Source organism: Motacilla alba, chromosome 22 (genome assembly GCF_015832195.1).
Source record: "Motacilla alba alba isolate MOTALB_02 chromosome 22, Motacilla_alba_V1.0_pri, whole genome shotgun sequence".
Lineage (NCBI taxonomy): Eukaryota > Metazoa > Chordata > Aves > Passeriformes > Motacillidae > Motacilla > Motacilla alba.
The window spans coordinates 535,125-559,391 of NC_052037.1; the positions used below are offsets into that span (position 1 = coordinate 535,125).

Below are 24,267 nucleotides of genomic sequence, written 5' to 3' on the forward strand. Positions count from 1 at the left end.
GGAGCTGGGCTCAGCAATCCCGGGTGATGGATCCGGGCTCAGCAATCCCGGGGTGATGGATCCGGGTTTGATGGATCTGGGTTTAGCAGAGCTGGGTTGATGGATCCGGGTTTAGTAATCCCGGGGTGATGGATCCGGGTTTGATGGATCTGGGTTTAGCAATCCCGGGTTGATGGATCTTGGTTTAGCAATCCCGGGTTTGATGGATCCCGGTTTAGCAGAGCTGGGTTGATGGACGCGGGCTCAGCTGAGCTGGCTCGGGGCGCTCGGGTGGCTCTTTCCCCCTGAGGTGACAGGAAAGGCAGGGCCAGGGACGCTCCAGGACCACGCTCCGGGCACAGAGGGAATTAATTAGAGCTGAACCAACTCGTTTTGTGCCCAGGATTTGCAAAGCTTGTCCTGTTTTTCCCCACCTCACTTTTGCAGGGAGGCTGTTCTCAGGTGAGCAGTGGTGGCACTGATCTGTCACACAGGGCAGGGTGGCACTGATCTGTCACACAGGGCAGGATGGCACTGATCTGGCACACACAGCAGTAGTGGCACTGGATCTGTCACACACAGCAGGGTGGCACTGATCTGTCACACACAGAGTAGGGGTGGCACTGATCTGTCACACAGGGCAGTGGTGGCAGTGATCTGTCACACAGAGCAGTGGTGGCACTGGATCTGTCACACACAGCAGGGTGGCACTGATCTGGCACACACAGCAGGGTGGCAGTGATCTGGCACACACAGTGGTGGCACTGATCTGGCACACACAGCAGGGATGGCACTGGATCTGTCACACACAGCAGGATGGCACTGATCTGGCACACACAGCAGGGTGGCACTGATCTGGCACACACAGAGTAGGGGTGGCACTGATCTGGCACACAGAGTAGGGGTGGCACTGATCTGTCACCTCCGTAAGTCACAGCACTGGTGGCAGTGGCAGCTCATGGTGGCACATCCCGAGCCAGGAGGCTTCCAGGAAATCCCTCTTTAAGGTACAAATCAGCTCCTCCTCCTTGGGAGCTCCAAAATCTGAAATTCTGGAGTTAAGTTTGGCAAAGACCTTCAGAGCACTGGGGCCACCCCCACACGCTGTCCCCAGCTGCCACATCCACACCCGACTGGAAAAGGATCTTGACTTTCTGGTTAGTTTCACCAGTTATCCCTGAGGTGAAAGTGGATGTGGAACGAGCAGGGAATTAAGGAAATTGTGATGAACTTGAAAGAGAAGCAACTTTACACCACCTTACCGAAAGCAAAATCCATTTATCAAGGATTAAAAAACATCCTCATCCTCACTGCTTCTGCAGGGAACCTGTGCTGGAAAAAGATCTGAGGCTGCTTTGTGTGGGGCTTTCAAAAAGAAAAAACTTCCAGGTTTGAACAGGATTTTTAGCTGTGTTTTTTTTTTCTCTTATTTTTCCTGGAGAAGGAATTTTGCAGTGGACAGTAAATGCCAGCTTTGCTCCGGCTCAGGGCAGGGAGCAGTGATTGGTTTGGGGTCATCTCGGAGCTGTGACTCAGCGCCTGGGCACCGAAATCAGGCATCTCTTGTGCAGAAATCACAATCAATTTCTGTGCTCATTTGCATTGAGGACCCTCAAATCTGACTGGAATGATTATTTCCCCCCTCGAACCCTCTCACTGCATTCCCAGTGACTCACCTCGTGGATTCACACACTCTCCCAGCTCCCAGGGCACAGCCAGATCCCACCTGAGCCAAATGCAGAGGGATCCGGCTCCAGAGGGAAGAGCAGCAGGAGCAGAGGGAGCTCAGACCCCTCTCGCTCCCGGCAGCAAATCCCAGCCTGGCCACGGAAGGGATCTGGGAATTCTACAGGAGCACCAGCAGGAGAAGAGGAGAGAGGAGAGGGAGGAAGATTTGCAGCAAAGCCTCCCCAGCCCCGGAGGTGAGCTCTGACTCCTGGGAGCAGCAGAGGAGGGGAACTGGGGTGGGAGGCAGGAGGGAAAATCCAAACTCCAAAAATCCAAAAATCCAAAAATCCAACAATCCTGTCAGCAGAGACCTGGAAAGGACCGAGAGCTTCCGGAACTTTTCCTGGGCTGGCAGCAGGACTGGGTTGCAGCCGGGGCTTCGGAGCTGCTGTGGGAGCAGGGGAAAAGGAAAAGCGGGCTCTGGATGCTGATGGAGCCTTGAGCAGCTGAGAAACCTCGGCAGGACGGGACAAACGGGGCAGCCATGGACGGGTTTCACCCCTCGGCAGGAGGAGCTGGGCAGGACGCGCTCAGTGCCACCAGCTGGGCAGAACCAAGCCACTCCCCGCTGTCCCTGCGGGTGGTGACAGCCGCCTGCCTGTCCCTGCTCATCCTCTGCACGCTGCTGGGGAACGCCCTGGTGTGCCTGGCCGTGCTCAGGTTCCCGCACCTGCGCTCCAAGGTCACCAACCTGTTCGTGGTCTCCTTGGCCGTGTCCGACCTGCTGGTGGCCGTCCTGGTGATGCCCTGGAGAGCTGCCAGCGACGTGCTGGGCTTCTGGCCCTTCGGGGCTTTCTGTGACCTCTGGGTGGCTTTTGACATCACGTGCTGCACGGCCTCCATCCTCCACCTGTGCCTCATCAGCGTCGAGCGCTACTGGGCCATCGCCGACCCCTTCCGCTACCAGAGGAGGGTGACACAGCGCCTGGCCTTCGTCACCATCGCGGTGGCTTGGCTGCTGTCCCTCCTCATCTCCTTCATCCCCGTGCAGCTGCAGTGGCACCAGGACCGGGAGCTGCCCGGCCGAGAGCAGCTGGGGTCTAACGGCTCTGCGGAGGAGGGGAGCTGCGATTCCAGCCTCAGCAGGACCTACGCCATCTCCTCGTCCCTCATCAGCTTCTACATCCCCGTTGCCATCATGCTGGGCACCTACGGGCGCCTCTTCCGCATCGCCCGGCGCCAGCTCCGCGGGATCTCCTCCCTGGAGACGCCGGCGGGACGCGCCCGGGGCTGCCCGGGCAGCAGCGACTGCCCCTGGGAAACCTCCCTGAAAAACTCCCTCAAGAAGGAGACCAAGGTGCTGCAGACCCTCGCCATCATCGTGGGCGTCTTCGTGTGCTGCTGGCTGCCCTTCTTCGTGCTCAACTGCCTGGCGCCCTTCTGCGAGCGCGGGCCCCGCGCGGCCGGAGCGCTGCCGTGCGCCAGCGGGGCCGTGCTCAGCACCTTCACCTGGCTGGGCTGGGCCAACTCGGCCCTCAACCCCATCATCTACGCCTTCAACGCCGAGTTCCGCGGGGCTTTCGCCGCCCTGCTGGGCTGGGGCCGCCCGTGCCGCGGCGGCGCCGTGCAGACGGTGGCCTTCAGCAACGAGCTGGCGTCCTTCCACCCCGACACGTCCGAGCGCAGGGCTCTGCGGACCCTCAGCCCGCCCCGGCCGCTGCCCCACGCTGTGCTGCAGGTGGAAAACCCCGAGGTGGCCTCGGAGAGGGTTTCTCCGGGCTCGTCCCCCGCTCAGATGCCCCTTCCTGAGTGTGGAACCCCGGTGTGGCCGGGGAGGATTGCCCCAGCAGCGCCTTCCCTTGAGCCTGGGTGGGAAAAGGGCGGCGGGAAGGCCTCCAGCAGAGAGAGGAGCTGGGACCTTCCTGCCACGCCCGTCCTCTGAGGAGCTGAGGATGATGAGGGTGCTCCACTCTGCTTGCATCACCCAGGGTGGAATTCCAGAGTGGTTTTCCAGGTGTCTCCATCCCTGTTTCTGTAACTGAATTTCGGGCCCAGCCCAGGTGGCAGCAGAATTTGCGTTGCTGCTTTCTCCAGTTCACCCATGGTTCAAAACCCTCACTTTCTGCAAAAGATGGAAATGGAAGGGCTGGAATTCCTCTCTCCTGGTGACTTCAGCTGGGAGAGCAGAGATGGTTGGGTCTCCTGAGCCTCTCTGTGGTCAGGAAGTGAAAACCCGGCTGTGCCTGAGGGGAGAGGAGGCTTTGGCCACTGCCCTTGTCCTGCGGCCACCAGCCCAAGGCTGCTGGATGGGACTGGCCAAATCCAACTGCTCACTGGCCAAATCCAACTGCTCACTGGCCCGGGGCTGCTGGATGGGACTGGCCAAATCCTGCTCCCCAGCAGCCGACTGCTGCTGGCAATCCTGCCTGGAGCTCGGTGGGGCAATGCTGGGCTGTGTGGCACCTCCAGCCACGGAAAACCAGTGGATTATGTGGGGAAAAGGTGATGGATTTCCTGGGATAACTCTCCTGGGCTCACCTCTGGCTCTCCTGTCTTCAGGAATTCCATGGATTTCCCAGGATAACTCTCCCAGGCTCACCTCTGGCTCTCCTGTCCTCAGGAACTGCTCCTGCAGGTCTGGCCGCCTTCCCTGGAGCCCGGCGCTGTGTTTGGGAGCAGCTCCTGTCTGGAGCTGTTGCAGGAAGGATTTGGTGGCTGGAATTCTGCTCTGGCCCGGGGGCAGGAGCTGGGATTGCCCGGCTGAGGGGTCCGGGCAGGGGTCAAAGCCCTGCTCCAGCCCCTGGCTGTTGGGAGCCTTTGGCAACGAGGGGTCCGAGCCCTCCAGAGGGAACAGGAGAAAACCCACAACACTGTCCTGGTTTCTGCTCCTCCACTGCACCTTCCAGCCCTCAGATCCTCCTGTTCCGGGGCTGCTCCATCCCTTTTTGCTTCATTCTCCCTCTAATTCCCTTCCTCCTCCATTTCATGAGGATCCTTCTCCGGAGCTGCCTCATTTCAATCACAAAGGCTCTTCAGGAGCTCTCCTCGCTCCACAATCAACCTCTGGAAGTTTCTGTCTCATCAGAGGGGTCAGGAACAGCTGCCGGGCTCCATCCCACCCTCTGGAAGTTTCTGTCTCATCAGAGGGGTCAGGAACAGCTCCCGGGCTCCATCCCACCCTCTGGAAGTTTCTGTCTCATCAGAGGGGTCAGGAACAGCTCCCGGGCTCCATCCCACCCTCTGGAAGTTTCTGTCTCATCAGAGGGGTCAGGAACAGCTCCCGGGCTCCATCCCACCCTCTGGAAGTTTCTGTCTCATCAGAGGGGTCAGGAACAGCTCCCGGGCTCCATCCCAGCCCTGGCGGTGACTTTGGGAAGGAGGTTTGATCCCAGCCTGATTAAACCCGGCTCATCCCTGTGAGCCCCAGACACCCTCAGCTCCCCCTCCCGGCAAACAAAGGGGGAAATCAGCCAGTGCTAATGACCGAGCCCAGCGCTAATTAGAGTAATGAACCAGGGCCCAGTTAGAGCAGGACCAGCGAGGCAGGGGAGCAGAGCTCTCCCGGGCTCGGGGATTTTTCTAAGGAAGCTCTGATAGGATTCCACAGCATCTACAGCATCTCCCTGTGGGACAGCCAGGAGGGTTTTGGGTCAACCCCAAACAATCTTGGGGTTTTTCAGCCTAATTTAGAGAAGGAATTGTTGGTCTGAGAGGGGAGTGACCATCTGGAAGCCCTCAAGTGACCGAGTCCATCTCAACGCTGCTGTCATGTTTATAATTAACATTTGTAATTCAGCGTGTTGTGTGGGGCTTGGAACTCCTGGCCTGGCAGCAGGAGGGAACGGGAGCGCCCAGCTTCTCCCAAATCCGTTTTGGGAGAGTTTCTTGATACGTGTGGCAAAATTCAGGGGCTTAATCCAGGATGGTTTGTAAAGGGATTGGGGAAACAGCCAGCTCGGTGTGTCTGTGATGAACAGGGTGAGGTGACCCATTTTGTGTGCTATTGTTACCTGTATTTAATGATTTAATTAAATTAATATCTTTAATTATTGTTACTTTCCTGCAGCAGCTCTGACCCAGCAATAGAAGGGACGGGTGGTGACAGAGCCAACCCAAAACCTGCCAGGCTCCGGAAGAAATCGCAGAGTGTTACAGACATTGCTGTGGGCAGACTGGAAAGGGAACAGCTCCAAACTGGTGGGACTGGGGCTGCCTTTGGCACGGCCCCCCCGTTTACCTGGCCGCAGAATGCGTCTCGTCTTTCCCTTTCTGCCTGCACAGCTTCCTCTGTAATCCCACCGGGAAGCGTCTTCCTCCTTCTCCTCCTCCTCTTTTTCCTTCTCCCATCCCAAATTCCACGCTCGGGGGGGTGAAGTGATTCCAGTCTGGGGCTGATCCCAGAGCAGGGATGGGGGCAGGATCTGTCCTGACCCTGCTCTGCAATCCCAAAAAGCACAGGTCACTCCTGGAGCTCTGGATGCGCCCTGGGTGACCCGGGGACAGGCTCTGGGTTTTTTGGGTGAGGAGCAGAGGGGCCTGAGAAAAGTGATATTTGCAGAAGAGAGAAAGGAGGAAAAGCATCAGATCCACGTGGAAGTCAGCAGATAGAGGAGAAAAACTGGAGGTTCATCCTAATCCAAACCATTCCATGATTTTAATGTGCTGGGCTGCAGCAGGCAGGGAGAGCGTGGGAATTAACGTGACGTGGAATTGTGCTGCTTTCCCAGCTGGAATCGCAGGAGACAGCCTGGGACAGGGAATGGCTGCTGACCTGAAAGTCATTTTTCAGCGAGAAGAAATCAGAAATTTTAAGAAGAATGGATTTAACAGAGAAAGGAAGAAATGAGCACAGGGGAGGATAACGGGATGTGGCTGCTGGGGGATGACTTTGCCTGACTTTGTTTCCAGACTGGAAACCCGCTCCTCTCGTCAGGGAAAGGCCGAGGCTGGGACTGCCACCCGGGAAAGGCGAGGCCGGGGCTGTTTCCCGGGAAAGCCGAGGCCGGGATTGTTTCCCGGGAAAGCCGAGGTCGGGATTGTTTCCCGGGAAAGCCGAGGCCGGGACCGTTTCCCGGGAAAGCCGAGGCCGGGGCTGTTTCCCGGGAAAGCAGCTCTGGGCAGGCTGGAATCAGCCCCGGCCGCCCCAGTCTGAGCGGTGCCTCTGCAGCGCTCGGAGCCGAGCGGGAGGGGGATGAACCCGGCCCGGGGGGGTTTGGGGACAGCAGAGCCAGGAGCTCCGCCGGCACCAGCGGGGATGGCTCGGACGGAGCCGGCACCGGGAGAAAGAACCGGGAGCGAGAGGGAGAGAACTGGGGTGACGGGGAAGAGCCAGGACAGGCCGAGAGGAGCCCAGAGCAAGGGGACGAACACGGACAGGGACCAAAAAGCTCGCACCACTCGGGAGGAGCCGGGATGGAGCGGGAGGAGCCGGGGCCGGGCGGGAGGAGCCGGGATGGAGCGGGAGGAGCCTGGATGGAGCGGGAGGAGCCGGGGCCGGGCGGGAGGAGCCTGGATGGAGCGGGAGGAGCCGGGGCCGGGCGGGAGGAGCCTGGATGGAGCGGGAGGAGCCGGGGCCGGGCGGGAGGAGCCTGGATGGAGCGGGAGGAGCCGGGGCCGGGCGGGAGGAGCCGGGGCCGGGCGGGAGGAGCCTGGATGGAGCGGGAGGAGCCGGCACCGGGCGCAGGCGCCGCACCGGTATCCGCTGCTCGGCCGGGCCTGGCGGTGAGGACGCGGGGGGACCCCGGGCGGGGCGGCCGGAGCCTGCGGGGACACCGGGGGTGCGGGAGCGGGGGGCGCGGAGGGTCCGGGGGGCGGGGATGGGGGCGATGGGGGGCTCGGGTGGTGATGATGATGGTGATGATGGTAGGGGCAGGAGGCAGCACGTGGCGCTGGGAGAAGGGGGGGGCAGGGGCATGCAGAGAGCGGGATGGGGACTGGGGGTGTCCGGGAAAGGGGGATAACGCAGTGCAGAGATGCTGGGGATGCCCAGGGCGGGGGGATAACAGGGTGCAGACGGAGCCAGCACAGGGGCGGGTGAGATTTGTAGGGGGTGCTGAGCACCCATGGGCGGGGGTTGGCGGCTGTCCCTGCTTCCCTCCCCGCGTGCCCTGTCCCTGTCCCTCCCGGTGTGCCCTGTCCCTGTCCCTTCCCCGTGTGCCCCTGCCCTGTCCCTCCACGGGTGCCCTGTCCCTCCCTGTGTGCCCTGTCCCTGTCCCTCCACGCGTGCCCGTGACCTGTCCCTCCCCGTCTGCCCTGTCCCTCCCCGCGTGTCCCTGTCCCTCCCGGTGTGCCCTGTCCCTGTCCCTCCCCGGTCCCTCCCCGTGTGCCCTGTCCCTGTCCCTCCCCGTGTGCCCTGTCCCTCCACGCGTGCCCTGTCCCTGTCCCTCCCCGTGTGCCCTGTCCCTGTCCCTCCCCGCGTGTCCCTGCCCTGTCCCTCCACGTGTGCCCTGTCCCCCGCAGGCTGTCCCCGCCGCCGCGCTGGCGCTGCGCTCCATGGATGGCGTTTTCCTGTCGCCCAGCGAGGATGAGTTCGTGGGCAGGATCGCGGAGGAGCTGGAGCGCTTCATGGGGCAGGGCCAGCACCAGCGGTGGGTGCCAGGCAGCCGCGGGGACGCCTGGGGACATCGGGCTCGTGCTTTGCCTGGGTTTCTGGGGTGGAAGCGGCGGCATTTGGGGTCTGGCCGTGGAGCTCCACGTGCTGGGATTGGGGTGGGATCCCCTCCCCTGTCACGCAGGGTTTTGTGGTGGCTTTCACAGCAGCCACTGCTCGTCCTGGGTTCACCTGGAGCTGTTCCCAGTCCAGTGACCTTTGGAGCCCTTGCAGGGTGCTGGACAGGAGCAGGGCTGGCAATGCTGAGCTGAGCTCCCTGCCAGCTTCTCAGGACTTTAAATATTTGTTTCAGTGCTTTTTTTATTGAAATGTTTGGCGAACAAATTCCCTGTGCCGTTGTCAAACACTTGGGGACGAACCGTGTGGCAGCAGTGACATTGTTATCCATTCTTGGTTTATTCCTGGTTTCCGTGTGGGAAATGGGTTTGTAGAGGAATTTTAAAGTTTGATAGAAGGTTTGTATAGTGTATATTTGTATATAATTTTTGAGATAAATCTTGATTCAGGAGTGTTACAGAATGAGATAGATATTGTTGAGAGAGAGATGAAATTAGGCTCAGCCTGGGCGGGAGGGGATCAGTGGCAGCTTTCTGCTGGTGCTTCCCAGCCTTTCCCATATGGATACAGCAGGAATGAGAGTCCAGGCCAAGGCCTTGGGGTCAGGCATTCCCAGCCTCCCCACATTCCATTTTATGAGTAAAATGTGCCTGGCTGCAAATCTGAGAAGCCATTTATGCTTTTCATGTCATCAGGTCCTGCTTGCCTTTTTTCTGATTTAAATCCCGTGCTGGGAATGACGTGGGGATGAGGTTATTAAATTTTTCCATCGTTCCCATCCCTTCCTGCTCGTTTCTGACGCCCTGAGCCCCCTCTCCTTTCAGAGTGCTCCTGTTCCCACCCCTGTCCAGCCGCCTCAGGTACCTGATCCACCGCACCGTGGAAAACATGGAATTGCTGAGCAGCTTCTCGGTGGGAGAGGGCTGGAGGAGGAGGACAGTCATTTGTCACTCGGCCGTCAGGTGAGCTCTGCACCGTTGGGTCAGGGCTGACAACGATCGTGGAAATCCTGGAATGATTTGGGAGGGACCCGAAACTCATCCCAGTGCCACCCTTTGTCACCTTCTGGGGACACCTCCCGCTGTCCCAGTGGGATGGTGGCTGCTCCAAGCCCCATCCGGCCTGGCCGTAGGCACTTCCAGGAATCCAGGGGCAGCCACAGCTGCTCTGGGAATTCTTTTCCAGTTCCTCAACCCTCCCAACTTCCCATCCATCCCTACCCTCTGGCACTGGGAGCCATTCCCTGTGTCCTGTCCCTCCAGGCCTTGTCCCCAGTCCCTCTCCAGCTCTCCTGGAGCCCCTTCAGGCTCTGGAAGGGGCCCTGAGCTCTCTCTGGAGCCCCTGGAGCGTTCCCAGCTCTGCCAGCCTGGCTCCAGAGGGGCTCCAGCCCCCGGATCAGGCACAAAGTCACCGTGTCCCATTTAGGTTCTCCATTACCAATGGCCCCTCCCAGACCCTAAGGAGCAGCGGGATTTTCCCTTTGGCAATTTGATGCTTCTCCTCCTTTTCCTCTGGCATCCCCCACATCCCTGGGCTTCCCCTGCCCCCCTCTCACCATCCCCTCCTTCCCAGGCTTCCCAACGAGACCTCGAGCGACCAAAAACCTGGGACCAACCCCCCTCGGCCGCAGCGCCCAGCGCAGCCCTGGGGCCGGGGGGGCCGGGGGGCCCGGCTGCGCCTCGCCGGGGACACCCACGGGGACAATCCCCGCGCCTCCGTGGGCTCGGGCAGGATCACCAGGCCGCCCAGGAAGAAGCCAGAGAAAGCCCTGTACGTGCCCAAAGGGATCCGGAAAAAGGCCAATTGGAGGGAGCGGGAGAGCCCCGGGGACGAGGATGCGGCTCCAGGGGGGGAAAACTGCCCCAGAAATTCCACCCGGGACACCCAGCAGGAGCTGGGCAAGGCTGGAGGCAGCCCTGGCAAGCAGCAGGAGCCGGAGGATGTCCCAGGAAAGGGCAGCGCTGAGCATCCCCTGTGTGATGGGAAGGTGCCATCCTTAGGGAATAGCCGCGGTTCCCGTGAGCAGGAAAGTCGGGATAAAGACTGTTCCCACTCCCCGTCTTCTGCACACGACAAACACCCACCCGAGGCCGGAGAGGAAGAGCCGAGCCACGCCAGCGCCGTCATTCCAGAAGGCAGCGAATTCCAGGGCCAGCTGCAAGAGGAGAACCAACCCAGCCGGGATTCCAGAGGGTCGGAGTGCGGGAGAAGCTCCATCCCTTTGGAAAACCACGGTGGCAGCAGGACAGACCCGGCCGTGACAGACCCGGTCGTGACAGATGTGGCCGTGACAGACCCGGCTGTGACAGACCCAGCCGTGACAGACCCACCTGTGACAGATGTGGCCGTGACACACCCGCCTGTGACAGATGTGGCCGTGACAGACCCAGCTGTGACAGATGTGGCCGTGACAGACCCACCTGTGACAGATGTGGCCGTGACACACCTGCCTGTGACAGATGTGGCCGTGACACACCCGCCTGTGACAGACCCAGCCGTGACAGACCTGCCTGTGACAGACCCAGCTGTGACAGATGTGGCCGTGACAGACCCCCCAGTGCTGGAAACACTGCCGAGCAGCAGGGGCCTGGTGTCCCCCCCTGGCCAGCAGGATTCCCGGAATTCCGAGGGAGGCCGGGCTGATTCCACGCCGGAGAGCCCCCGCGCTGGGCAGGAGGAGCAGAAACCCTTGCAGAAGGTTCTGGAAGGCCCAGGCGAGGATCTGGCCGCTCCCGAGCCGCTCCCTGCTGGAGATCCCGGCGCTCCGGGGCGGATCCGCGGCAGGAAGGAGGAAGAGGAGGACGAGGAAGGCTCGGATGTGGCTGAGGCGCTGGGCAGGGGCCTGGATTTGGCTGCAGGGGACAGAGAGGGGACGAGGCAGAGCGGCCTCGAGGACGACTGCACAGCAGAGCTCCTGGCAGAGGTGACTGGAGGGAAAATCTGGGAAAAGAGGGGAAGGAGTCGCTCCCGGGGAGGAGATTCCCGGGTGTGCAGGTGGGGCTGGAGGGGCCAAGGTGAGGACTGGGCTCCGGGGCTGGAGGGATGTGCTTTTTGTTGAAGGAGTGACAAAACTAGCTTTTGTCCCATTAGAAAGGAAAGAAGCCCAGGGTTTCTCTCCTCAGTTTGGTGAAAAGGCGTCTCCTGGGCCTGGGGACTTCACCTCAGCCTTAAGGACAGCAAACTGGACAGGAGCCAGAGAGTCCTGCCTAGACAATTCCTTAGAAAAAGGAGAGAAGAAGGAAACCAATGCCTTTTGTGAGGTGTTTCACCAGGGGCAAGGACCTCCTGCACTTGAATAGTTTTTTCTTTGTAAAGAGTTTGTTATTTTGCCTTTTATGAAACCAACACTGCCACGGAAGCCATCCTGCTGATTTTTTGCCTTCTGAGGCGGCTGAGCTGTCTTGAGTGTGAAATAAACCTCCAAGAGCTGGGACCTGGCTCAAAGAAGCTCCTGTTTCAAGGGGGTGGAACTGGAGCCTGGCTCATTGTTTTATTTTTTAATTGGTTTGGATCTTCCCAGATCGTTGGGAATTTGACGGTGAAGGACATCAGCATCGAGAGGATCAGCGTGGATTACTGCGGCTACGGGGAGGCCCAGGTCAGCGAGGGGGACCTGGGCCACGTCACCGAGATCTACGACTTCCCCTCGTCCCTGAAAACCGAGGACCTGCTGGAAATATTCTCGGATTTCCAGTGAGTAACTCCCCAGAGCCTGAGCGCGGCAGGGAGCGCAGCCAGCCTGGGACTGGCACCCAAATCCTGAGCTTCAGTTCCACCTTCCCCTCTCCGTGTGCCTCAAAGGCTTCTCCTGCAGTTTAGGCTTGGTTTAAAGCCCAGCTTTACTCCCCTCCACATTTCTGGCACCCAAATTCTGGATTTTAGTTTCACCTTCTCCTCTCCATGTGCCTCAAAGGGGCTTTTCCTGCAGTTTAGGCCTGGTTTGAAGCTCAGTTTTACTCCCCTCCACATTTCTGGCACCCAAATTCTGGATTTTAGTTTCACCTTCCCCTCCCTGTGTGCCTCAAAGGGGCTTTTCCTGCAGTTTAGGCCTGGTTTAAAGCCCAGCTTTTGTCCATGGCTCTGGCACCCAAATTCTGAGCTTCAGTTTCACCTTCCCCTCCCTGTGTGCCTCAAAGGCTTCTCCTGCAGTTTAGGCTTGGTTTAAAGCCCAGCTTTACTCCCCTCCACATTTCTGACACCCCAATTCTGGATTTTAGTTCCACCTTCCCCTCTCCATGTGCCTCAAAGGCTTCTCCTGCAGTTTAGGCCTGGATTAAAGCCCAGCTTTTGTCCATGGCTCTGGCACCCAAATTCTGGATTTTAGTTCCACCTTCCCCTCTCCGTGTGCCTCAAAGGCTTCTCCTGCAGTTCAGGCCTGGATTAAAGCCCAGCTTTGCTCCAGGGCAGTGGTATCCCCACTGTGCACAGCCTGGCTCCATCCAGGTGCGTTTTTGGGGATGTTTTTGTTGGTTCCTGGGGGATTCCGGCCGTTTCCAAAGGGCTCGGCCCGGGGTTAAACTGGGAAGTGCAGGGCGGGAGCTTGGGGTGCAGGCAGAGCTGGGCCCAGCTCTCAGCTCCTGTGAAAGGCACTTTCCCTGCTTTCCTCTCTTCAGATAATTCCTGGATTAATGGGAAAATTCCCTCTACAAACCCCTTCAATTCAACCAAATCAATTACATTTTATAATTAAATGATTCTTTAAAATGATATTTTAATTAATCCTCAGTGAGGGCAGATCTGGGTTCTTCTCCTGTTTTCCACACCCTCTCTTGGGATAATTCCTGGATTAATGGGAAAATTCCCTCTACAGATCCCCCCAGTTCAACCAAATAAATTGTATTTTAGAATTATATTTAAATTATTATTTCAAGCTATATTTCAAATCATTCTTCAGTGAGGGCAGAGCTGGGCCCAGCTCTGAGGTCCTGTGAAAGGCTCCTTTCCCTGCTTTCCTCTCTTGGGATAATTCCTGGATTAATGGGAAAATTCCCCCTACAAACCCCTCCAATTAAACCAAATCAATTATATTTTAGAATTATATTTAAATTTTTATTTAAAACTATATTTTAAATAATTCCTCAGTGAGGGCAGATCTGGGTTCTTCTCCTGTTTTCTTCCCCCTCTCTTCAGATAATTCCTGGATTAGATGGGAAAATTCTCTCTACAAATCCTTTGAATTAAACCAAATCAATTACATTTAGAAATTAGAATTATTATTTCAAGCTATATTTCAAATCATTCTTCAGTGAGGCCAGACCTGGGCCCAGCTCTGAGGTCCTGTAAAAGGCACTTTCCCTGCTTTCCTCTCTTGGGATAATTCCTGGATTAATGGGAAAATTCCCTCTACAAACCCCTTCAATTCAACCAAATCAATTACATTTTATAATTAAATGATTCTTTAAAATGATATTTTAAATAATTCCTCAGTGAGGGCAGATCTGGGTTCTTCTCCTGTTTTCCACACCCTCTCTTCAGATAATTCCTGGATTAATGGGAAAATTCCCTCTACAGATCCCCCCAATTCAACCAAATAAATTGTATTTTAGAATTACATTTAAATTATTATTTCAAGCTATATTTCAAATCATTCTTCAGTGAGGGCAGAGCTGGGCCCAGCTCTGAGGTCCTGTGAAAGGCTCCTTTCCCTGCTTTCCTCTCTTGGGATAATTCCTGGATTAATGGGAAAATTCCCTCTACAGATCCCCCCAGTTAAACCAAATAAATTATATTTTAGAATTACATTTAAATTTTTATTTAAAACTATATTTTAAATAATTGTTCAGTGAGGGCAGATCTGAGTTCTCCTCCTGTTTTCCTCTCCCTCTCTTTGGATAATTCTTGGATTAGATGGGAAAATTCTCTCTACAGATCCCTGCAATTAAACCAAATAAATAAATTAATTACATTTTAAAATTACATTTAAATAATTATTTAAAACTATATTTGAGGTAATTCTTATGAGGGCAGATCTGAGTTCTCCTCCTGTTTTCCTCTCCCTCTCTTTGGATAATTCCTGGATTAGATGGGAAAATTCCCTCTACAGATCAATTAAATCAAATAAATAAATTAATGACATTTTAAATCTATATTGAAATTATTCTTTAAAACTGTATTTAAAATAATTCTTCGGTGCAGAGCTGAGTTCCTCTCTTGGGATAATTCCTGGATTACCTGTGAAAATTCCTTCTCCAGCTCAATTAAACCAAATAAATTACATTTCAAAATTACATTGAAATGATTCTTTAAAACGGAAAGAATAATTTCCATTTAACGATTCAAATTTCTGTTTTAATAATATTTAAATAACTCTTTCTGCCCTGTGTGTGCTTCCTCAGGTTCCTTTTTGCCCCCTCAGGGAGTGGAGCAGAGCTGGGGAAGGATGGATCCGGTGGAGCATGGATTGGAATGAATTTGAGTTCCTGCTCTCAAATTCCCATTTTCCACTGACTCTTTATGGGATTTCACCCCAAATCACCTGATAAATCCTTTTTTTAAATTTTGATGTCTGGGAAGCAGTTCAGAAATGTCAGGATTTTGGTGCTGGAAGGCAATCCCTGGACCTGAGCTTGGCTTTGAGAGGAGAGGAGAGTTCGGGTGGTTTCTCACCGTGGCCTCGGAAAGGGCACCTTTAATGTCCTTTGTTCCTTCTTTTCCTGCCCTTTCCCCCTTTAAAATGGGAAAAATGCTCCGGGAAACTCCTGAAAACACCGGAAGCCCCTCCTGGGCTTTACCTGGGCCTTTGTTTCCCTTGGCATGAACTCAAATTCTTCTCCTCTCTTGCAGCGAGAGCGGCTTCAGACTGCAGTGGGTGGACGACACGCACGCCCTGGGCATCTTCTCCAGCCTCTGCACAGGTACTGGCTGGGCTCCAGGCGCCCTCCCAATGCCCTGAGCTGCTTGGCACTGGGATTGATTTTATTTTATTTTATTTTATTTTATTTTATTTTATTTTATTTTATTTTATTTTATTTTATTTTATTTTATTTTATTTTATCTTATTTTATTTTATTTTATTTTATTTTTTAATTTTATTTTTATTTTTTATTTGATTTTTATTTGATTTTTATTTTATTTTATTTTAATTTAATTTTATTTTAATTTAATTTCATTTTTATTTTTATTATATTATGTTATATTATATTATATTATATTGTATTTCTTTTATTTTATTGTAATTTTATTGTAATTTTATTGTAATTTTATTTTAATTTAATTTTAATTTTATTTTTATTATATATTATATTATATTTTATTTTATTTTAATTTAATTTTTATTATTTTATTTTATTTTTATTATATATTATATAATATTTTACTTTATTTTAATTTTATTTTATTTTTATCTTATTTTTATTTTATTTTCATTATATATTATATTATATTATATTATAATTTTATTTTATTTTTATCTTATTTTTATTTTATTTTTATTATATATTATATTATATTATATTATATTTTAATATAATTTTATTTTTATTTTACTTTTATTTTATTTTTATTATATATTATATTTTATTTTAATTTTATTTAATTTTATTTTTATTTTATTTTAATTATATATTATATTATATATTATATTTTTATTTTATTTTATTTTAATTTAATTTTAATTTAATTTTAATTTTATTTTAATTTTATTGTAATTTTATTTTATTTTTATTATATATTATATTATATTTTATTTTAATTTTATTTTAATTTTATTTTAATTTTATTGTAATTTTATTTTATTTTATTTTAATTTCATTTTATTTTATTTTATTTTAATTTAAATCAATTTTATTTCTTCTTCCTGTTCCTTTCCATCCTGGAAGGGGTTTGGGGAGCTGGAATTTCTGGGCTGGGATGTGGAAACTGGTTTTTAGTTGCCTGGGATGCAGCCGTGTGCCCTCTTAGAAACGACAGCTCACAATAATGATCAGAAATTGATTTTTTTAGGGTTTTTCCCCATTTTTTTTTGTCTTTTATGGCTTGAAAAAATTCCCGTGAGCATCCAGCCGCGTCCCAGGGGTACAGGGAGGGGGACGGCACCAGAACTCCGGGTGCACTCACAGAACTCTGGGTGCACTCACAGAACTCCGGGTGCACTCACAGAACTCCGGGTACACTCACAGAACTCCGGGTGCTCTCACAGAACTCCGGGTGCACTCACAGAACTCTGGGTGCTCTCACAGAACTCTGGGTGCTCTCACAGAACTCCGGGTGCTCTCACAGAACTCCGGGTGCACTCACAGAACTCCGGGTGCACTCACAGAACTCTGGGTGCACTCACAGAACTCCGGGTGCACTCACAGAACTCCGGGTGCACTCACAGAACTCCGGGTGCACTCACAGAACTCCGGGTGCACTCACAGAACTCCGGGTGCACTCACAGAACCACAGAACTCCAGGTGCACTCACAGAACCACAGAACTCCGGGTGCACTCACAGAACCACAGAACTCCGGGTGCACTCACAGAACTCTGGGTGCACTCACAGAACTCCGGGTGCACTCACAGAACTCCGGGTGCTCTCACAGAACTCCGGGTGCTCTCACAGAACTCCAGGTGCACTCACAGAACTGTGGGTGCACTCACAGAACTCCGGGTGCACTCACAGAACTGTGGGTGCACTCACAGAACTCCGGGTGCTCTCACAGAACTCTGGGTGCTCTCACAGAACTCCGGGTGCACTCACAGAACTCTGGGTGCACTCACAGAACTCTGGGTGCTCTCACAGAACTCCGGGTGCTCTCACAGAACTCCGGGTGCTCTCACAGAACTCCGGGTGCTCTCACAGAACTCTGGGTGCACTCACAGAACTCCGGGTGCACTCACAGAACTCCGGGTGCTCTCATTTTGGGGGCCAAAGCCCCGAGTGCGGTCAGAGCCAGCGCGGGGGCTGCTCTGCTGCCGCAGCGATCCCTCGGGATTCCCCAAGGGCCAAGGTTCTTCAAAATGAGACATCTTCTCCCCTTTCTGGGGTTCTCTTCTCCCGTTTTTGGGGTTCCTTTCTCCCATTTTTGGGTTCTTTTCTCCCGTTTTTGGGGTTCATTTCTCCCGTTTTTGGGGTTCTTTTCTCCCGTTTTTTGGGTTCTTTTCTCCTGTTTTTGGGGTTCATGTCTCCCGTTTTTGGGGTTCTTTTCTCCCGTTTTTGGGGTTCCTTTCTCCCATTTTTGGGTTCTTTTCTCCCATTTTTGGGGTTCTTTTCTCCCGTTTTTGGGGTTCTTTTCTCCCATTTGGTGGGGTTCTTTTCTCCCATTTTTGGGGTTCTTTTCTCCCATTTTTGGGGTTCTTATCTCCTGTTTTTGGGGTTCTTTTCTCCCGTTTTTGGGGTTCTTTTCTCCCCTTTTTGGGGTTCTTTTCTCCCGTTTTTGGGGTTCCTTTCTCTTGTTTTTGGGGTTCCTTTCTCTTGTTTTTGGGGTTCCTTTGTCCCGTTTTTGGGGTTCTTTTCTCTTGTTTTGTGGGGTTCTTTTCCCCTGTTTTTGGGGTTCTTTTCCCCTGTTTTTGGGGTTCTTTTCTCCCGTTTTTGGGGTTCATTTCTCCCGTTTTGTGGGGTTCTTTTGTTTTGTGGGGTTTTCTCCCATTTTTGGGGTTCTTTTCTCCCATTTTTGGGGTTCTTTTCTCCCATTTTTGGGTTCTTATCTCCTGTTTTTGGGGTTCTTTTCTCCCATTTTTAGGGTTCTTTTCTGCCGTTTTTGGGGTTCCTTTCTCCTGTTTTTGGGGTTCTTTTCTCCTGTTTTGTGGGGTTCTTTTCTCCCATTTTTGGGGTTCTTTTCTCCCGTTTTTGGGGTTCTTTTCTCCCGTTTTTGGGGTTCCTTTCTCCCGTTTTTGGGGTTCTTATCTCCTGTTTTTGGGGTTCTTTTATCCTGTTTTTGGGGTTCTTTTCTCCCATTTTTAGGGTTCTTTTCTGCCGTTTTTGGGGTTCCTTTCTCCCGTTTTTGGGGTTCTTTTCTCTCGTTTTTGGGGTTCTTTTCTCCCGTTTTTGGGGTTCCTTTCTCCCGTTTTTGGGGTTCTTTTTTCCCGTTTTTGGGGTTCCTTTCTCCTGTTTTTGGGGTTCTTTTCTCCCGTTTTGTGGGGTTCTTTTCTCCCGTTTTTGGGGTTCTTTTCTCCTGTTTTTAGGGTTCTTTTCTCCCATTTTTAGGGTTCCTTTCTCCCGTTTTTGGGGTTCCTTCCTCCCGTTTTTGGGGTTCTTTTCTCCCGTTTTTGGGGTTCTTTTCTCCTGTTTTTGGGGTTCCTCCCGGGGTGCCCAGTGTGATTCCAGCTGCTCTCTCCAGGCCCTGGGTGAGCGCTGGGGCTGCTCAGTGGCTTTGAGCTTTTATTGGCGGGCAGGGCTTTGAGGAGTTTGTGTCAGGAATGAGCCATGGATGGGATTTTTGTACCACTGTGGAAGCTTTTTTGGGGTTTTTATTTTTGACGGGCAGACTTTTGAAGAGTTTTGTGTCAGGAATGAGGCACGGGTGGGATTTCTGTACCCTGTGGAAGCTTTTTTGGGGTTTTTTTTCTGATGGGAAGATGTTTAAAGAGTTCTGGTTAGGAATGAGGCACGGGTGGGGTTTCTGTACCCTGTGGAAGCTTTTTTGTGTTTTATTTTTGGTGGGGAGATGTTTAAAGAGTTTTGTGTCAGGAATGAGCCATGGATGGGATTTTTGTACCCCATGGAAGCTTTTTTGGGGTTTTCATTTTTGGTGGGGAGATGTTTAAAGGGTTTTGTGTCAGGAATGAGGCACAGGTGGGGTTTCTGTACCCTGTGGAAGCTTTTTTGGGGTTTTTTTTCTGATGGGGAGATGTTTAAAGGGTTTTGTGTCAGGAATGAGGCTCGGGTGGGGTTTTTGGGTTGTCACTCTTCAGGTTGATGTTTGTTTTGCTCTCGTTTCGAGCTCAGCACACTGTCTGCATCTCAGGCTCCCTGCACACAGAGAAGGCACCAAACTCACCAGACCCAGATTCGAGGTCTTTTAAAGCTCTTTTGTCCAGTTGACTCCTGGAATGTGTTTTATTTCCACCTTCCTACCAATAACTCATTATTCGCCTGTCCAACATCTGCGTTGTGATTCTTTCTAATTAATCCCCCTGTGCCACCAGCACTGCAGAAAACGGAGCAGATGAAGAGCAGGGAGATCAGACAACGCCCAAAATCCTCCCTCTTGTCTCCCGCCCACCTCCGTACTAAAAACCCAAAACTTTTTCCTCATCCTGAACTTTTTCTTCCATCCTAAACAATTTTTTTCCATCCTAAACGATTTTTTCCATCCTAAACTTTTTCCTCCACACTAAAGCTTTTCCTCTCTGCTAAACTTTTTATTCCACGCTAAACTTTTTCCTCCATCCTAAACTTTTTCCTCCATCCTAAACTTCTTCCTCCCTACTAAACTTTTTCCTCCCTACTAAACTTCTTTTCCATCCTGAACTTTTTTCCATATTAAACTTTTTCTTCTATACTAAACCTTTTCCTCCACGCTGATCTTTTTTTCCCTATCCTAAACTTTTTCCTCCACACTGAACTTTTTCTTCCACGCTGAACTTTTTTTCCACATTCAACTTTTTTCCCACACTGAATTTTTTCCATATGAAACTTTTTCTTCATCCTAAACTTTTTCTTCGATCCTAAACAATTTTTTTCCATCCTAAACGATTTTTTCCATCCTAAACTTTTTCCTCCACACTAAAGCTTTTCCTCTGTGCTAAACTTTTTCCTCCATCCTAAACTTTTTCCTCCACCCTAAACTTTTTCTTCCCTACTAAACTTCTTTTCCATCCTGAACTTTTTTTCCATATAAACTTTTTAAAACTTTTTAAAACTTTTTCTTCTATACTAAACCTTTTCCTCCACACTAATCTTTTTTTCCCTATCCTAAACTTTTTCCTCCACACTGAACTTTTTCTTCCACGCTGAACTTTTCTTTCCGTCCTAAACTTTTTCCTCCATCCTAAACTTTTTCTTCCCTACTAAACTTTTTTCCATATTAAACTTTTTCTTCTATACGAAACCTTTTCCTCCACACTGATCTTTTTCTTCCACTCTGAACTTTTTTTCCCCATTCAACTTTTTTCCCACACTGAGCTTTTTGCCATACTGAATTTTTTCCATACGAAACTTTTTCTTCATCCTAAATGTTTTCTTCCATCCTAAACAACTTTCTTTCCATCCTAAACTTTTTCCTCCATCCTAAACTTTTTCCTCCATCCTAAACTTTTTCCTCCATCCTAAACTTTTTCCTCCATCCTAAACTTTTTCCTCCATCCTAAACTTTTTCCTCCATCCTAAACTTTTTCTTCCCTACTAAACTTCTTTTCCATCCTGAACTCTTTTTCCATATAAACTTTTTAAAACTTTTTTAAACTTTTTCTTCTATACTAAACCTTTTCCTCCACGCTGATCTTTTTTCCCTATCCTAAACTTTTTCCTCCACGCTGAACTTTTTCTTCCATGCTGAACTTTTTTTCCACATTCAACTTTTTTCCCACACTGAGCTTTTTTCCATACTGAATTTTTTCCATACTGAACTTTTTCCATACTAAACTTTTCTGTCCTAAACTTTTTCTTCCATCCTGAACTTTTTCCTTCCACACTAAACTTTTTCTTTCATTCTAAAAAGTTTTTCCATACTAAAAACTTTTTCCTCCACACTAAACTTTTTTCCCATACTAAACTTTTTTTTCCATATTAAACTTCTTCCTCTATAGTAAACTTCTTTTTCCTCCATACTAAACATTTTCTTCCATACTAAACTTTTTTCCATACTAAACTTTTTCTTTCCATATTAAACTTTTTTCTCCATACTAAACTTTTTCCATACTAAACTTTTTCCATACTTAACTTTTTCCATACTAAACTTTTTTTTTCCATATTAAACTTTCTTTTCCATACTAAACTTTTTCCATGCTGAAAGCCCTGCGTTTCTCAGCCTGTGCTGAGCTGCACCACAATCCATCTCAGCCACTCGGAGACTCCCGTTCATCCCGAAGTCCCGGGAGCTTTCTCCAGGGATGGAGGTTAAAGCAGAGTTGGGTTCAAGCAGAGCTGTTGGGTTCAAGCAGAGTTGGGTTAAAGCAGAGTTGTTGGGGGTTCAAGCAGAGTTATTGGGGGTTCAAGCAGAGTTGTTGGGTTATATCAGAGCTGTTGGGGGTTCAAGCAGAGTTCTCCTGGGTCAGGCATCTCAGGACAGGCAGAGGAATCTCCCTGGCTGAGCCTCAGTTCCAGCAGAGCATGCTGTGGGTTTTGGAGTTCACTGCAGCCCTCTCTGTGGGTTTTGGGGTTCACTGCAGCCCTCTGTGGGTTTTGGAGTTCACTGCAGCCCTCTCTGTGGGTTTTGGGGTTCACTGCAGCCCTCTCTGGGTTTTGGGGTTCACTGCAGCCCTCTGTGGGTTTTGGGGTTCACTGCAGCCCTCTCTGGGTTTTGGGGTCCCTCTCTGGTTTTGGGGTTCACTGCAGCCTCTGTCCCTGCAGCCTCGCAGGCCCTGGGCCGTCGCTACCCGTGCCTGAAGCTGCGGCCGCTGCTCCACGCCTCGCGGCAGTCCAGGCTGAGGGCGCTGCAGAGACCAAGTAAGGAGAGCCCCTAAACCCACCCCACCCGCTCCTCGGGATTCCCCTCCTCGGGATTCCCCCTCCTCGGGATTCCCCCTCCTCGGGATTCCCTCTCCTCAGGATTCCCCCTCCTCGGGATTCCCTCTCCTCGGGATTTCCCTCTCCTCGGGATTCCCTCTTGGGATTCCCCCTCCTCGGGGTTTCCCTCTCCTCGGGATTCCCCCTCCTGGCTGCTCGGTGCAGTTCCTGAGCAAGCTGCACTCGGGGCGGATTCTTTTTCTTTCTGGCTGGGTTTGTTGTGGATTTCTCGGCGCTGAGCCGCGGTGTGGAATTTCGCTGGAATTCAGATTTAGTTTAATTTTTTTTTGGTGTAGTTCGCTGCTCTTTTGGGCAGCTGCAAGGGAAGGGTTCTGCTGGAATTGGGATTTTCTGGCAGGCAAAGCCATCGGATTCCCCAGGAGTTTTCCCTTCCCTCTCCCCCTGGCAACCCGAAGGACACAAACCCGCTCTTGTGGTTGGCATGGTTTTATTCAGGAAGGAGAAACGGTGAAGCTGAGCCGTGAGCATCGGTTGATTGATTACCATTGACTGATTGATTATTGATTGGTTCGAGTGATTGGTTTCACTGCCTTCAATCAGACTGATCAGGTCCAGTTGGCACAGGGAAGCAAAGCCACGAACCCCAGCAGCAGCAGCAGCAGTGACTGTGAGCCAGCAGTTCCTGGGTTTTGCAGCTCACTGCAGCCACAATCGATTCATCTTTAATGCTTTAAAGGGACACTGTCACAGGGACACATTCCTGAGCTTCAGCACTGCTGGATTTAAAGGAAAGATCCAAAAATCTGGTTTATTTGCATCTCCCCTTCATCTGTTTTTTCATTAATTCACTCTTCTGAATCAGGTTAAATTAGAACAGAATTCTTTTTATTTTATTATTAATGAATTACTTAATTAATCAATAACTAAACATAAATTCTGTTGGTCTCCAGTTTCAATTAATTATTTTCCAAACACAAATTTGGATTTTAATTAGCTGACAGTGTCTCTTTAAAAAAAATTTTTAATGATTTTTTTTTCCCCTTATGAATGAAACTGCTGGAAAAACAAACAAAGCCCCCCCTTGCTGCATAAAGAACAACTTCAGATTGATAAAGGATGGATTAATTAATTAATTAATCCCCAAATTTTGGGGTGGAATTTTGGTGGATTTCCTTGCAGATGGAATTGCAGCAATCCAAGAAATGGAGGGCATTGACCAAGGGCCCCCCGGATTATCTGAAATATTTAAAAATCATTTTAAATGCAGGGGTTTTTTTGTTTATCTTCCTTGCTGTTTTCCAAGGATTTCGGCAGCTGCTCTGGAGGAGTTTCGATTGGATAAATGGATGAATTGCCTGGGTTTTTCCAGGCATGGAAAGGGATGGGATGTTGGGAATTTTGCCAGTTCACAGGGATGGGGTGTTGGGAATTTTGCCAGTTCACAGGGATGGGGTGTTGGGAATTTTACCAGAAATAATTCCTGGAAGAGGATGGGGAACAATTTTCCACACAGCAGAAGAGCCCTGAACCTTTACGGTGACCAAACAATCCCAGTGCAAAACGTGGAATTCCATCATCCCGAAAAAACCCAATTTATTCACCGCGCCAGAACGATTGGCTGTTGATAAACAAATCCAACAGCAGGAAAAAAAGCTGATTTTTGGGATTGCACCACGAATTCCTCCCGGGCCGAGCCGCAGCTGGGTAAATTTTCCTGTTTTTCCCCAGAACTGCTTCAGCTGGGGAAGGAGAGGCCGCAGACGGACGCGGCGGTGGCCAGGCGGCTCGTGTCCCACGCGCTGGGCTGGAGGCAGCGGCAGCACGAGGCCGTGGACACCGAAGCTTTCCAGGCAGAGCCCTTGGATCAGCAGGAATAATCCCCAAAAAAAAAAAGGCTGTAAAGATGAGCATGGCTGTGCTATTAAACGCATGCAGAGCAGGCAGTGCCACGGGGGTGTTCCTTTAGGGAGCAGCTTGGGAAGGTTGGGAATGGGAATTCCTGTTCGGGTTTTTTTGGAGCCCTGGGAAGCGCTGGAATTCTTTGTTTCAAAGCTGGGGCAGCTGCAGGAACGAGGTGGTTTCTTTATTCCTTATTCCTGCTCTGTTCTCCAACAGACAATAGGCATTAAGAGTAAGAAAATTGGGATTTTTTGGGGCCAAAATTCAACTCTAAGCAAGGGCAGGAGTTCAAAAATCTGTTCCAAGTTTGTTGCGACGTTGCCGTTCAGATATCCCAGAAAACTGACAGGCAGTGAATCCAAGTTTTGGGGAATTTTTTTCCTTATTTACAGAGTTTCAAGTGCCTGAAACTTCCCTGTTGGTGAGGAAAGTTGGGATCTGCTCATTAGGGAAAAAACTCCAGAATTTGTGCCCAGAGCTGGGTTTAAAATGAGCTTCCACCCCCA

General features: G+C 50.9%; 2 protein-coding genes across 2 annotated transcripts; both read left to right on the plus strand.

Moving 5' to 3' along the window:
• The first annotated feature begins 1,057 nt into the window (after positions 1-1,057).
• On the plus strand, positions 1,058-3,622 carry LOC119710845 (D(1) dopamine receptor-like). The gene has a single exon (XM_038160301.1). It carries the CDS (start codon positions 2,192-2,194, stop codon positions 3,587-3,589), a length of 1,398 nt encoding a protein of 465 aa, XP_038016229.1. The 5' UTR covers positions 1,058-2,191; the 3' UTR covers positions 3,590-3,622.
• A 3,639-nt stretch (positions 3,623-7,261) lies between these two features.
• R3HCC1 (R3H domain and coiled-coil containing 1) lies at positions 7,262-24,134 on the plus strand. The gene is made up of 9 exons (XM_038160380.1): positions 7,262-7,368; positions 8,107-8,234; positions 9,139-9,276; positions 9,887-10,612; positions 10,748-11,237; positions 11,835-12,007; positions 15,098-15,168; positions 21,746-21,841; positions 23,591-24,134. Exons 1-9 carry the CDS (start codon positions 7,300-7,302, stop codon positions 23,737-23,739), a joined length of 2,040 nt encoding a protein of 679 aa, XP_038016308.1. The 5' UTR covers positions 7,262-7,299; the 3' UTR covers positions 23,740-24,134.
• The last annotated feature ends 133 nt before the right edge of the window (positions 24,135-24,267 follow it).

Excerpts from the sequence above, each read along its gene's own strand:
- LOC119710845 (XM_038160301.1), top strand. The coding sequence starts at position 2,192 with ATGGACGGGTTTCACCCCTCGGCAGGAGGAGCTGGGCAGGACGCGCTC.
- R3HCC1 (XM_038160380.1), top strand. The coding sequence starts at position 7,300 with ATGGAGCGGGAGGAGCCGGCACCGGGCGCAGGCGCCGCACCGGTATCC. Across the intron at positions 7,369-8,106 it reads CTGCTCGGCCGGGCCTGGCG|GCTGTCCCCGCCGCCGCGCT; the intron begins GTGAGGACGCGG and ends TGTCCCCCGCAG. Across the intron at positions 11,238-11,834 it reads CAGCAGAGCTCCTGGCAGAG|ATCGTTGGGAATTTGACGGT; the intron begins GTGACTGGAGGG and ends GGATCTTCCCAG.